Below are 13,933 nucleotides of genomic sequence, written 5' to 3' on the forward strand. Positions count from 1 at the left end.
TCATCCCGCCTAAGACTGGGATACAGCTGGTGATAAACTTTGGTCGGTGTCAGATTTTATTAGGAATTCTGGCATTTACAGGTGTGGTTTCTGTACCTTTCCCTTTCCCCAGCAGTTGCCTACATTGCTGCACTCGGAGAGATGGCTCCTTGCACCTTGTTAGTGTGAGTGACAGGGCATGACTCCCTTCAGAGCCGACCCCTCGCTTTCCCCTGGAATAAAGAGACCCCAAACAATGGTTAACAGAGGGGTTTAGGGCTACAAAGATGCTGAGGGGCCTGGAGCATCTCTCTGATGAGGAAAGGCTGAGGAACTTGGGTTTTCTGAGGCTGGAGAAGAGAAGCCTGAGGGGGGATCTGATCAAGGCCTATAAATACTTCAAGGGTGGGTGTCAGGAGGATGGGGCCAGGCTTTTTTCAGTGGTGCCCAGGGACAGGACAAGAGGAAATGGGCACAAACTTGAATATGGGAAGTTCCATCTAAACAGGAGGAGGAACTTCTTTCCTGTGAGGGTGTCAGAGCCCTGGAAGAGGCTGCCCAGGGAGGTGGTGGAGTCTCCTTCTCTGGAGACATTCAAACCCCACCTGGACATGTTCCTGTGGGACCTGCTGTGGCAGGGGGTTGGAGGAGATGATCTCCAGAGGTCCCTTCCAACCTCGTATCATTCTGGGATTCTGTTTCCTCACTTGCTCTTTGTTTCTGGGCCTGTCTCTCTTCCCAACTGGAGAATGTATTTGTGTCTGCTCCTAGGGTATGTTTGTGAGCTGGTCCGTCTGGTCCCTGGGAAGCTGCCCTTGGGGCTGGCACCGCTCTGCTCACCTCGCTTTCGGATGGAGCAGTCACTGGCAAACGCTCACTTTCAGGTGGAACTTCCAGCACTCGGCCGCGAGTCGATTCTTACCACCTCAAACGTGTTTCCGGGAGAGTCTCTTCACGCTCGCACACGGGGCGAGGGGAGCCCGTGTTCCACCCGCGCCGGTGTGAGGGCCGTGGGCGAGGATGAGCAGGGATGGGGACACCTCATGCCCCGCGGGGCCGCCCCACGGACACCCGCCCCCGCCGGCGTGCGAGGGCGTGGCCGGGCGGCTGATGCAAGGCGGCGGCGGATTGGCTGAGGGCGGCGGAAGCGCGGGGAGGGCACTTCCGGCGGGCGGCTGCGGCAGTGCGGCGGCGGCCATGGCGGGAGAGGTGCTGGGACGGACGGCGGCGCTGGCCCTGGGTGAGGCCCCGCGGGCTCGGCCCGCGCCCCCGGCCGCAGGCGGAAGGTGGCGGCGGCGGGCGGCCGAAGGGGAGGCCGGGCTTCGGGTGGGGATGAAGGACGCTGCGGGAGGGTCGGAGGTGTGCCGGTGCGCCTCGGCGGCCTGGGGAGACGGCACCGGTCAGGGCCGCGGGAGAGCGGAGCGGCGGCCTCGGCGCCGCGGGGAGGCGGGGACCCGGTGGGGCCGGGGCCCGGTGTGTGGCCCGGAGGCTGTACCGGCGCTGAGCCCCGGGAGCGGGGAGCGAACGCCCCCTCGGGAGCGGAAGGTCGGCGTGTCGGCATCGGGTCGGTGCCAGGGAGCAGCCGGGCGGGGGGCGGCGGGGGCGCGCAGGGACCGTGTGCCCGGGCGCTGGCGAGAGGAGGGGGCGTTGTCCGTGCTTTTAATTAGCAGTTAATTTCTGGGCTAAGATTTGGGCAGAACTCTCTGCCTTCTCTCCCCGCCTGCCCGCAAAAAGGTGTTTCTCCAAAAGGCTGCTTCCGCTGCGGCTCCTGCTGCGCAGCCAGCGACTCTCAAGGGCTCCGTGCCCCGGGGGTCTGTGAGGCTTCAGCGTAACACGCTGCATGGACTGGCTTTTAGAATGAGGAATTTAAAATAATCCTTTTTTTGGCTGACCATCTGGTTGGTTTCAAAGGTTTATTGCCGCCGATAACTGCAAAGATTGTATGCCCTTGTGTGTTTCCAGTTTCTTCCTGAACGTTTCCGTAGCTGGTTATTTCTGTTTGAGTAATTGCCTGTCTTTGCCGCGCCTTGCAGAGGAGCTGTACGTTTCTGAACGAGAGGGCAACGATTCCACTGGCGATGGGACACAGAAGAAACCGTTCAAGACCGTTTTGAAGGTAACTGGAAAACACCTCCTGGTGGTTTTGAAGAGCATGAACTGTGCTTTAGGTTGAGGGACTGACCTTTCTTTCTAATTGTAAATTTTATAGCTGGTTTTGCAGCTCTGCCGGGCAGGACCAGAAGTGGGGCGTCTGCTCGGTCTCTTGGAGGATGGTTCCGTTCACTGGCAGCGCCATTGATTCTGTTCTTCTCTCCCCCTCTTTAGGCTCTGATGACGGCAGGAAAGGAACCATTTCCCACTATCTACGTGGATTCGCAAAAAGAAAACGAGGTGCTGTAGCATTAGAGCTTCTTGGTAGAAATTATTTAATGCTCCTTTGTGGGAAGGGACGCAATGTAACCTTTTGTCTTCTGATCTCTCCTTGGATTCCTTTAGAGATGGGCCATTATTTCAAAGTCGCAGATGAAAAATGTGAAAAAGCTGTGGCACAGGGAGCAAATGAAGAACGAAGCCAAGGAGAAGAAGGAGGTAGGTTGCAGATGATGCCACGTTGGAGGCAGCGTAGCACCGTTCTTTGCCAAAACCAGTAAGCAGCGTTCTTGCCGTTCCCATCCCTCCAAAAACACTTCAGTTTGCTCTTGTCAGTATAAAGAAGTGTTCTTTGTTGGTAATTATAAAGAGTGGGAATCTTACAAAGCCTGGTTACAGCTATTTTAATACATTACTTTTTTACACCAGGCAGAAGACCTCTTGAGAAGAGAGAAGAACCTGGAGGAAGCTAAGAAAATTGTTATCAAAAATGATCCTAGTCTTCCAGAGCCGAAATGTGTAAGATGCAGCGCACGATGCATGGCCTGTGTCAGAGCGCCTCGTCTGCACCGAGTCTGAGCCTGTCCCTGCTCTGGGGCTCTCACAGCTCCTGAATCCACTCTCTTTTCACTGTAACTTTGTTGGTCTGGTTATCTGTGTCCTCTAGTGTATAGACTTTGGTCTTTCTCTTGCGCTTGGTGGGTATCGCGCATCAGACTTCTCTGTGTCCGTGTCTGTCCTCTGGTAGAGACCACTCTCCTGTCTGAGAAAGGTCGTTGGTGTTGCTTTGTTTGCTTGTTGCAGTGGTGGGGAGTGGAGAGACAGCGCTGGGTAGAGGGTGTCATGTAAGCTACTGGGGCACGTTCTTATTTGGCTGTTCGTAGGGTGCTGCTGGATTTGGTGGTTGGTGCAGCCCTTCGCTTGGTCAGCAGACACTGCGTGTGCTGCTCCATGGTGGCCTTCTAGATGAGCCCTGTGTAGAAGGGGCTTCTACGTACACCTGTAGAAGGTGGTTTTGGCTGGAGCCCTGTGCTGTCACGGCTGCTCTTTGGGAAAGGGGCAGCTGAGCTGTTTTGGGGAGGGAGATATGATACGTGTTTGTATTCTGGGTAATTATGTGGAAAACACCATCTAAATGGTGAATCATTTCTCTATGTGATTGCTTTTATCCTCTGATTTACAGGTGAAGATTGACGCTCTGAAGGCTTACAGAGGCCAGAGGGTGAAGATTTTTGGCTGGATTCACAGATTACGGAGACAAGGTAAACCACAAGCGTTTAGAACCTGTGCAGAGAGATGGAACACATTCAGTAGCCTTCACAAGTTGGACGCTCACAATGAGTCAGACAGCACCTGGTCTTAATTAATTTTTAAACCATCGGTTAGATGCTGCCTTTGGTTTATCCTAACAACACTGAAAATCTGCGTGATGTATGAGCACGTAGACGTTTCTTAGTTGAAATCTTATGGGGTTGTCGGTTTGGAGGCCAGTCCTGCAGAGTTTCTTCAGAAGACCTGTTTTGTGTTTTAAGCTAATCTGCAAACGGAGGAGCTAACTGGCATCTGTTCATAGTGAAAACAACAAATTGGAATTTTAAAGTTACATAAAGTAGTGTGACTTCTTTTAAAATAAATTCAGTGAGTGATACCTGCTGTCCAGGTGATGGGTACCCTGGTTCACGAGGTAGCTTCAGTCGGGGTGCGGAAGTGCAGGGCAGAGGTAGTTCTGACTCCACGGGTGTTGGTTCAGGTTATCACTGAAGGACTTGGCGAGGCGGTTGTGGAGCTGGATATTGTGAGCAGTTTCTAGCAAATTCTTGCTCTTGTGGAGAGGTGGGTGACCAGGGTGACACTGCTTTATCCGTGTTGGGTGTGCCCTGGGCCCACGCGTTGAGCATTTTTGCACACAGGCTCGTAGTCCCCCTGGACTGACAGTAACTTGTTACACAGACTACAGCTCTGTGAAAGGCTCCTCCAACTGCTAAAGGCTCGCTGTTCACCTGGAGCATCTCTGCTTTTTAAAACAGAAGAATGTGATCGCGGTCCTTCTGCAATAATCTGCACATCGGTGGTTAATGTGTCTTGGGACGTACTGTCCCCATATTGTCTGTTCAGGTGGTCAGTGAATAAAGCTGAGGCGCTCTGTGTTTTTTTTTTTCCTTCTTTTTAACTAGGAAAAAACTTGATGTTCGTTGTTTTGAGAGATGGCACGGGTTTTCTTCAATGTGTCCTGTCAGATGAGCTGGTAAGTTGTGATGATTTAATTATGTTCTGTCATTAAATAAGTGAAGTGTTCATACCTCGTATCTCTTTTCCTTTTCTATAGACGACTGGAAGTTCTCCTGAACCTACTGATTAAGTTGTTGTATTGTTAAATTGCGTCTCCTACCACTGGAGGCTTTTTTGTCTGTGTGAGAACTGTTTAGAAGTGACTGAGTTAATCTTGTCTGTCTGTGACTCCAGTGGATGTCACAGGAAAGATAAAAACTTCCCGTAACCGTGCCTCTGTCTCCTTTTCTCCTCAGTGCCAGTGCTACAACGGGCTGGTTCTCTCCACGGAGAGCAGCGTTGCAGTGTACGGGACGCTGAACCTCGTTCCCGAGGGCAAGCAGGTACGGGAGTTAGCGTGTTTGGCTTCTCCCTCTCTTCAGCAGCTTATCCTTCTCCTGGTGGAAGGAGGAGCTGAGGTGGAAATAATTACTGGCATGTTGCGTAGATGAAATTTGGGTAGGTTTAATTGTTCTAGCTGTCCCTGCCACTCGGGTCCTGTCCCCAAGAGATTGACAAAAGGTTAGGGAGCCAAGCTCGGTTAAATGCGAGTCCACCCCCTGCCCAGAATTTGGCGGGATTCCCTTTCCTTCATGGCTTACGCTACGGGGGCTTCTAAAAGCAAATGCAGCCGAACGGGGATCTCTTTTTTTCAACAACTTCATGCAGCTTGGTAATCATGAGTAACTCACAGCATGTTGCTGCTCAGAATTTATATTCTGGACATTGAAAACACTTGATGTTTTCGTGTCTCCTCACAATGATACAATGCTCCTAACAGATTTTCACAAGTCTAGTGTTGGTTTTCACTGATTAGATTTTGAAAATCTGCATTTATACCTTGAAAATACCGTGAATGGAAAAAAATTAGCATTTTAGGGGACAGAATCCCAGTGTGCCCCACACGGGGGAGCTGGTGGGACCAGAAATGTAGAGGTCTGTTCTGCAGCCGGGCAGGGCTGAGCCTGGCGAGGGGGGCGTCACCTCTGCTTGCTGTGGGGCAGCAGATGGGGCAGGGGAGATCAGCAGCAGGAAACCGCTGGTTTTGCATGGAGGTGAGGTGCTGCCTGGAGCAGAGGGGTTGATTGCTCAGGGGTCTGACAGAGGGGCCCAGAGGTGCAATAGTGAGATAGTTCTTCCTCTCTCCTGATCTTCAACTTGTTTGCAGTTTGCTCTCCAGTAGAACGTGACTCAAATAGTACAAAGATGTTGGCATCCAAGGGGCAAAAACTAGGCGTCTGAAACTCTTGTTTCTCTTCAAATGGGCAGGCACCGGGAGGCCACGAGCTGAACTGTGATTACTGGGAGCTTATTGGTCTGGCCCCAGCAGGAGGGGCTGACAATCTGCTCAATGAGGACTCGGAGGTCGACGTGCAACTCAACAACAGGCATATGATGATTCGAGGGGAGAACATGTCCAAAATCTTCAAGGTGCGCTCCATGGTGGTGCAGGCCTTCAGGGATCACTTCTTTGCCAATGGATATTATGAAGTAAGTATATTTTCCCTTGTCAGCAAATGACTGCTTTAGTGACCTGACTTGAGAGCTGTCTTTTTCCTGGAAAAACTGTAGACTTTCTAATTGACCTGAAAGGGGCAAAAGAAAAGCTGTTTATTGGGAAACTATAATTTGCTTGGTTTCATAGACAGATCTCTGAGGTGTGTAGAGGCTCCTGAGTTGTGTTACAGCGTGACTCACAAACAGCCTGCACACCTCTCTTTAACGTGCTGAAGGGAATCAGAGTGAAGTATTTCTGTGTGTGCATACACAAGCTGTGTAGATGGTGTTCTGGAAGAGTGCATCTTACATCACTGCTCTTGTGTCTCATCATCGTTGTCCTTAATTCTTTGCTCAAGTAATGACAGTCCTGTTCTTTTACAGGTCACACCACCGACTTTAGTCCAGACGCAGGTGGAAGGAGGCTCAACCCTGTTCAAACTGGATTATTTTGGGGAAGAGGCATACTTGACCCAGTCATCCCAGCTTTATCTGGAGACCTGCATTCCAGCCTTAGGAGATGTTTTCTGTGTTGCTCAGTCTTACAGAGCTGAGCAGTCCAGGACCCGCAGGCACTTGGCAGAGTATGCAGAGAGTACACTTCTTTTCCCTTTATGTAGAAGGGATTTTATAAGGCAGGGAGTAGCAGGCAGTTGGGTGGCATAGTGTACAGCGAGCAGACAGCATGACGCTTGTGCGGAAGATCTGAGCGGAAGTGTATTTGGGGGGCAATACCTTGTCTCCGTGAGTGTCCAGCTGGTCATAACACGTTGACGTTTAGTGAAGGAAGATCTGGGCAAAACAGAGCTAATACATTTATAGGAAGCTTTGTCTTTTTAGAAAATACAGTTCATGCTGCTGTCTTCCTTTTCTTTTCTTTTTTAAAGCTTCACTTTCTTTACAGTGTAGAAGTGGGAGAAATGAAAAAGGGAACAAAAGTGTGTGTTCTTGGGTTGTGGGGTTTTTCTCTTTTTTCAGATTTTTTTCATAGCTAAAGATGTGTTGCTTGTGCGTGGTTTTGTAACGGCACGACTCTGTGTTTCAGATACACTCACATTGAAGCTGAATGTCCTTTCATAAGTTTTGAGGATTTGCTGGACCGCCTGGAGAGCTTGGTTTGTGACGTAGTAGACAGAGTCCTGAAATCGCCTGCATCGAGCTTGCTGTATGAGCTCAACCCGGTAGGCAGCAACGGGGAACAGTTGGGAATAGCCGAGAAAACATGATCTTTAGCCTTTCCTGAGCAGCGTGTTCATCTGGGGAAGGCAGGGCACGGCAGTGAGCTCTGCTTGCTTACTACTATTGATAATAGGAAAAATATTAAATAACATCAAAAGAATGAAAATGCCGCAAGGCAGGTAATGACTCTTCCAGAAGCAGGAGACTGTGGGGCAGAAGTTCCTGCCGGCAGTTCCAGGCGCCAGCAACGTGCTGGGATTTATTGCAATGTGTGCTGCACCGATGGAATAAAACCCTCTATCCCAGAGCTCGTAATATTGATCGGCTGGTACTTGCAGATTGAGCACAAGGGAGCAATGAAACAACCGGTGTTTTACTTCCTACCCTGGAATGTGGAGCTCTGTACGGCTATTCCCATTTGTTAGAGACCCTTTGTCTTCTGCCTCTGCAAAGAAGGTGGCTCCGAGAGACTGCTGACTTTATCCCCAGCACTAGCTCTTCTCTCGGAGCGCATACAAATTCAGTCATCCCTGGTGTTTTGACCTGTTTTCCTGATAAACACTGGAAGGTTCAGTTTTAAATTTGGGCTGAGGAGGGGGTGGGAGGCAGGAGACAGCAGAAGCGCATTCCCCTCACAATGGCAGGTTCTGACGCTGTTCTGTGCGCGGGGAGGCGAAAATGGGGCCCTGTGTGTGAACCTCTGCTCATGGCTGGGTTTGAAACACCTGTGTGTGCAGTGAACTTGCACAGAAAAGGAAACAGCTTTGAAAATACTCCCTCTCTCTTCTGCCATCTTTTTCAGCATCTCCTCTGGGAGCTTGACTGGGCTTGGAAGATGGCTGTGTTTGGTTCTCGCTTTCTAGTACTGACCTTGATTTGTTTGTTTATTTATTAAGTAATAATTGGTTGATGCACGAGCTGGAAAATAGTGTGTGTGCTTCAAGTCTGGAAGTTACTGATCAACTAGAAAAGTGTTCTTCTCGAATGGTACTCCTCCAACTGTTGTTATTCCTACTCTTATTCGCAGGGCTTCCAGCCCCCTAAACGTCCGTTCCGGCGAATGAACTACTCTGAAGCCATTGAGTGGTTAAAGGAACACGATGTGAAGAAGGAAGATGGCACTTACTATGAGTTTGGGGAAGTAAGTCTTTCTGAGGCTCTGTAGGAGCTACAACCAAACAGAACCCCACTGCCCCGCACTAAGGGTGTGCACATCCCTCGAAGAACAGTGTGTTTGGACCACGGTGCTATTGGGGTGTGAGTCTGTGGTTTGCATGGAATGATAGTGATAAGGAGTGAAATTCTAGTCCCGTGTAAGTTCGAGGGAGTCCTGCTCTAAACTTGAGCAAGTCCTTTTGTCTGGACTGTGCTGGGAGGTGTAGTAATGTCATACTGGGGAAGGCAAGTGTGGGCTGGGTTTCCACAGGATGTCTTTGAACGTTGTGTTGTCATCTGTCCCTCTGTTCCATCTCGCTCTTCTCCAGCATGTAAGGTAAAATGGCTTGAAGGAGCTCAAGAGGACTCAATGATGTATGTAGCCGTAGTCATCAAAGGATTTAAGAGAACTGAGATTTTTAGGAGGAGATCATATAATTGTTTAACTTCTATGATTCTATGATAATGGTTTAACTTCAAACTCTGCACAGCGTTTTCTGAGGGAACCTTGGCAGCTCAAAATGAGTTGTGTTGGGTTTTTTGCTGTTGCTGCTTTTCCCATCCGTATCAAAGATGATGGAGATGAAGGGAGGGAGAGGCCTTCAGACTGCCCTGAACTTACAGTTCCAGAGGGAAGTGAGGATTCTTCCCCCCTCTCCCCTGTTGCGGGCTGACGCGTGCTTTGTGAGCTGCCCTTGCACGAGGCCTGTGTTCCTCACACTTCCCTTGCTGTGGCTGCTCCTGCCCCTTCCGTGCAGTCAGCGCTGGAACGCAGTGTGCCATTGGATTAAAACAAGCAACAGGTGTGGCTGTCTTCTACTATTAAAGAAAATATCTAATCTTCGGACTTTAACTCAGAATCTAAGAAGAATGTGACACCATTGGGGCAATAAAAGTTGAAATTAAACCTTTTAGGAATAGGCAGAGATTTTTGACTAAACGAAGCGTGTTCGTTTAACAAGCCATCATCACACCATCACTGGTGTTCCCTGCCTGTCGGTGTGACTGGTGTCATCCTTCGCTTCTCCTTAGTTTTTAAACAATAAAATTGCTGAGTTGATCAAAATGAAACTTCCGCAAGGTGTTTCACAGCTTATCAAATTTCAGTCTGAAAACTGAACCTAAATAACCAAATGACCTTGTCTGTGTAACTGGTCAGTTGAGGTTTTCAAAAATAAGCCGTATACATAACAAGGAAACTGAAACTTCTTGGTGTTGAGGTTTGTGGAAAACAGTATCGGGGGGGAAGGAGAGAAGGCTCTTCAGTGTTTGCTGGTTGTTTGGGAAGTCCACATTTCAGGTGAGGTTTTCATCAGATTCCTGTCTGAAACATTGGGAAGGCTTGAATTTTAATTAAACGTTTTGGTTTTTTTTTTTTTTTCCCCTGCCATGTATGTTTTTAAATATATTTTTTTCTAGGATAAGTTTGTTTTAAAAATGTAGGTATGTTAGGAGGAACGTGTGGTCTGAAACTCTCTTTGTTTCATGCCCGATACATGTGGGACTCAAGGTGTTGGAGTGGGTTTGGGTTTAAATACTAATAAAGCCTTCTTTCACCATAGGATATTCCTGAAGCTCCTGAGAGGTTGATGACAGACACCATTAACGAGCCAATCTTGTTGTGCCGATTTCCCGCAGAGATAAAGTCTTTCTACATGCAGCGCTGCCATGACGATTCCCGGCTTACCGAGTCTGTAAGTTGGTGTTCCAGGTGGGGTCGTGGGCTCTAAGCAGCGTGGGGAGCCTCCGCGTGAGCGAGCATCCAACGAGTCAGTGCTGCAGGAAAATCGTGGAGAAGTCTTCCCAGGCTTTGGTTTGGGTGTCTCGTGGCAAGGCTTGTTGCACCTACGGAAATAAATGAAGGAACTCTGGAGTGTTAATGAAGTGTGGGTAGATGATAGTGAGCGTGCCCTTCGCCCACCTCAGGTCTTGTGGCAATGCTTCTGTCACTTCTGGGAGACTGTGGTGACTGACCGGTGGCTAGCTGGGAGGGGCAGTGGTGCTTGTCAGGGGTGCTGCTGTGTTTGTGGGGGTTCGGGGAGTAGTTTTGGAGGGGTTTTTTAATGTTGTTGGGTTTTGGTGTTATTTTTACAGTTGTATGTGACCAAGAATACTGGAGGTTAGGTTAGAGCACCTCCTAGGTTAGTTTATTCCATCTATAAGTTGGGTCTGGAGGGGATTGCCCACCTTCCTGTCACAGAGAATTAAAATTACGTGGTAAAATGCATTATGGAAATACAGTTTTAAATCTGGGCTGTTTTTCCTCCCCCTCCTGCAGGCAGCGTAGTTGCAGTAGCTTGATTCCGTGCTGTGTGTTGCAGGTTGACGTGCTGATGCCCAACGTTGGTGAAATCGTTGGAGGCTCCATGCGTACCTGGGACAGCGAGGAGCTACTCGAGGGCTACAGGAGAGAGGGCATCGATCCCACGCCGTACTACTGGTACACTGACCAGGTCTGTAAACAGCAAACGTTTCTGCTGGCCCAAAGCAGGTAATCAGTTAACCATTGGCAAAGTGCAGTGGGTAGCAGTTGCCGTTGTGTGAGAATCGCTGCTGTTGGCCACGGTCGCACCCTGCCCTTACACATCACCTGCTTTGGGTCGGGCTGTGCGGGAGCGTTCCTCTGGCAAGGACGTCTGCGGTGGCTGTGGCTGGATAAAGAGAGGTTGGACTTCACAGGCTTGAGCGACTGAGCTGTACCTGGCGTGGGGGGAGGGGGAGAGGAGGTGGCCGAACAGGAATTGTTAAGACTTTCACCTTCCACCTTCCTCTTCTTGTCCTTACTCCACCTCGGGAATGCAGGACAACACAACTATCTTGCCTGAAAAGAGCATAGTCCATTTTCCTCATCTTTCAGAAAATAATCTTGGAATGGTTTTGTGGTGGTGTTTTTTCTGGTAGTATTGCTGCAATTATAACATAAATAACAACAAAATGTTTAGTATCTACTCTCTGGTTTTAACTTCACAGAGGAAATACGGTACGTGCCCTCATGGTGGCTACGGTTTGGGATTAGAGCGGTTCCTAACCTGGATTCTGAACAGACACCACATCCGGGATGTCTGTCTCTACCCACGCTTCGTGCAGCGCTGCAAACCTTAGCGTCCTTGGGAGGAGCGCCCAGAAAACCGAGCAGCCGGGGCTTGGCAAGGAACGATACACTCTGCTATCCCACGGCCTGGCCGAGAACAAGACTTAGTGCAACCTGTTGCTGATACAAATACTAATTTAGGATGCGAAAAGGAAAATAAACCCCTTTTTTAAAGGAAAACGCTACCAATTAACTGGAAGAAGCCTTAGAAAAAAGTGTTAGGTGCATTTATGCGCTCAGCATAAAACAAAGATCCTGATAAGTTGTCATTTAAAAAACAAGACACACTTCTGCTTTTAATTTCTGTGACTTAAAAGAAAATATGCTGAGCATTTGATTTTTTTTTTTTTTTTTAATTTGCTTTAATCAGTTTTCTCTTATGGTTTCCTATTGGAGAAATCGGGAGTTGAAGCTCTGTAAATTCCCAAATAGTGGCCTCTGAGAATGGTATGCAGAGACATCATCTAAATAGCTCAGCAAAGTACAAAAATGGGAATAATCATATTAAGCGCTGCACTTTTTTAGCTCCTGTTTTTAATGGAAGTTCCGTTGGTGTTTATGCAGTAGCAGGGTATGTAGTATTGAGCACCGATTGCTGCTGCAAGAGGTGGGTTGGGTTTGGGCTTTCCCCATTATTTATTGGTTAGAAAGGATGAGGCCGCTGGCGGGGTACCCTTTGCTGCTTTTCCTGGTGCCTGTGGACAAGCACTAGAGTGGGTCTGTGGCACACCCAGCCTGTGCTCAATTGCAGCGGGAGGGGACGTGTTCTCAGAGCATCGTCTGTCGGCTCGTGGACACGGGGATGTTTGTGGTGCCTTCCCAGTGAAGGTCCTGCCATCTCCATCAAACCAGAACTCACTGATGGAAGACCCAGAGGAACTGGTGACTTTGAAATACAGCTGGATTTTGGCGCTGTGTGCTGACTGAGCTCTGCTCTCCAGGTGAACTGTAGTTCAGCAGGGCTTTCCCACTGAAGTATGTTTTCATAGTAGAGCAGTTCCACCTTTCCTCGCTGGCTCCCCGCTCTCTTGTGCTCCTGCATCTGAGCAGATTCTCTGGCTGTAATCAAGTTAGCAAGCAGGTTTAATTAAATATTTAATGTGTTGAGTCATCTGTGTGCTTTTTAGTCATAAATGAAGCAATTCCTTTTACTAGAGAGAAAAAAAAAATATTGTAAATTGGTAGGTGCATCATTTGCTACCAGGACTGAGGCTTGATCTGGATTTGCCATTCATAGAATTGTTGAGCTGTGTGATACCCATATTTTTGTAATAAACCACTGGTTTTCTTCATCTTGCATGTTAGATATCTACACTGATCTAAATCGGCAACCAATAAATTATGGCAACATGAGTTGGTGTGCGAGACAGCAGTTCTTGACCTGTAATGTCTGTTTCTCTCCTCTCACCTGGCCGTTGTAGCTTACTTGGTAATAGTCTGTCCTGGCACAGGCACTGGCTGTGTGGGCAATCGCACAGGGAAAGTGAGTTTTCCAGTGCAGGGAATACATACTCCCAAAAAAATGGAATGAGCTTTTTACTTTTTGAACTAATTTCTTTTTAATTAACTTAAAAGGTATGATTTTTTTTTTTATATGTAATTTGGATAGAGCACCTCAGCTGCAACATCCTAGAGAGAACACATGAGAGATGCTGGAGAAGTGGTTGCCAAGGCAGCAGCTGCAGGAGGAGCGGCCGTGTCGCCTGGCGGCCCCAGGCCAGGTCTGTCTCTGCCTCCCCAACTGAGACGGCTGGAGCATGTGAGGTTACTTCCAGAGCTCCTAAACATCTGAATTTAATGTCTTGGGACTAGAAGAACATGGCTTGGTGATCAGTTTTCTGTCCTTAAAACCGGCAGGGCTGAGCTGCTTTGTAAAGGTTAAAAGCCTCGGTATCAGGGGAGAGGAAGGGCTGAGGAGTTAAGAGGCGCTCATGGGAGAGGCGGATCAGATAAGGAGCTTAAAAGGGGACTGGGATGAAAGATGCTGTTGAGTGGAACTTACTGGAGCATGGAGCCTGCAGTGCAGTGCCCTCATCTGCCGGGGCGCAGAGGTGGTGCTGGGCAAACCCCCGCCTGGGAAATGTCCCCAGCTGAGCAAAACCCTGTGCCAATCCACCGGGGGAGGAACGAGGAGTAAAGTCTGTAGGCAGCCGCTGAAACCGAACGTGTGCGGTGATGCTGAAATGCTGCTTCAAACCAAACCTTTGGGATGTATCCATGAGGATTGGTACAGCTCCTGATTCATCATCGAGGCTCAATGCAGGGCTCTGATTGTTAAGAAAAAAATATTACTGCTAGAGATTGAGAAATGATAAATGTAGCTTGGTTTTATTTGTGTGTCCCATCAGTTGTGGGCTTGTACGTTGCCTTCTTTTTTTTTATTGCATTCTTAAA

General features: G+C 48.8%; 1 protein-coding gene across 1 annotated transcript; it reads left to right on the forward strand.

Moving 5' to 3' along the window:
- Window positions 1-1,125: 1,125 nt before the first annotated feature.
- Window positions 1,126-12,891, forward strand: LOC141477218 (asparagine--tRNA ligase, cytoplasmic). Its single transcript, XM_074166306.1, has 15 exons — window positions 1,126-1,219; window positions 2,013-2,095; window positions 2,305-2,370; window positions 2,476-2,568; window positions 2,779-2,868; window positions 3,533-3,611; window positions 4,524-4,594; window positions 4,875-4,961; window positions 5,887-6,108; window positions 6,499-6,698; window positions 7,160-7,295; window positions 8,321-8,434; window positions 10,011-10,142; window positions 10,770-10,901; window positions 11,419-12,891. Exons 1-15 carry the CDS (start codon window positions 1,177-1,179, stop codon window positions 11,548-11,550), a joined length of 1,680 nt encoding a protein of 559 aa, XP_074022407.1. The 5' UTR covers window positions 1,126-1,176; the 3' UTR covers window positions 11,551-12,891.
- The last annotated feature ends 1,042 nt before the right edge of the window (window positions 12,892-13,933 follow it).

The sequence above is a fragment of the Numenius arquata genome, chromosome Z (assembly GCF_964106895.1).
Source record: "Numenius arquata chromosome Z, bNumArq3.hap1.1, whole genome shotgun sequence".
In the NCBI taxonomy this organism is placed as follows: domain Eukaryota; kingdom Metazoa; phylum Chordata; class Aves; order Charadriiformes; family Scolopacidae; genus Numenius; species Numenius arquata.

Excerpts from the sequence above, each read along its gene's own strand:
- LOC141477218 (XM_074166306.1), top strand. The coding sequence starts at position 1,177 with ATGGCGGGAGAGGTGCTGGGACGGACGGCGGCGCTGGCCCTGG. Across the intron at positions 2,096-2,304 it reads CGTTCAAGACCGTTTTGAAG|GCTCTGATGACGGCAGGAAA; the intron begins GTAACTGGAAAA and ends CCCCCTCTTTAG. Across the intron at positions 2,371-2,475 it reads ATTCGCAAAAAGAAAACGAG|AGATGGGCCATTATTTCAAA; the intron begins GTGCTGTAGCAT and ends GGATTCCTTTAG.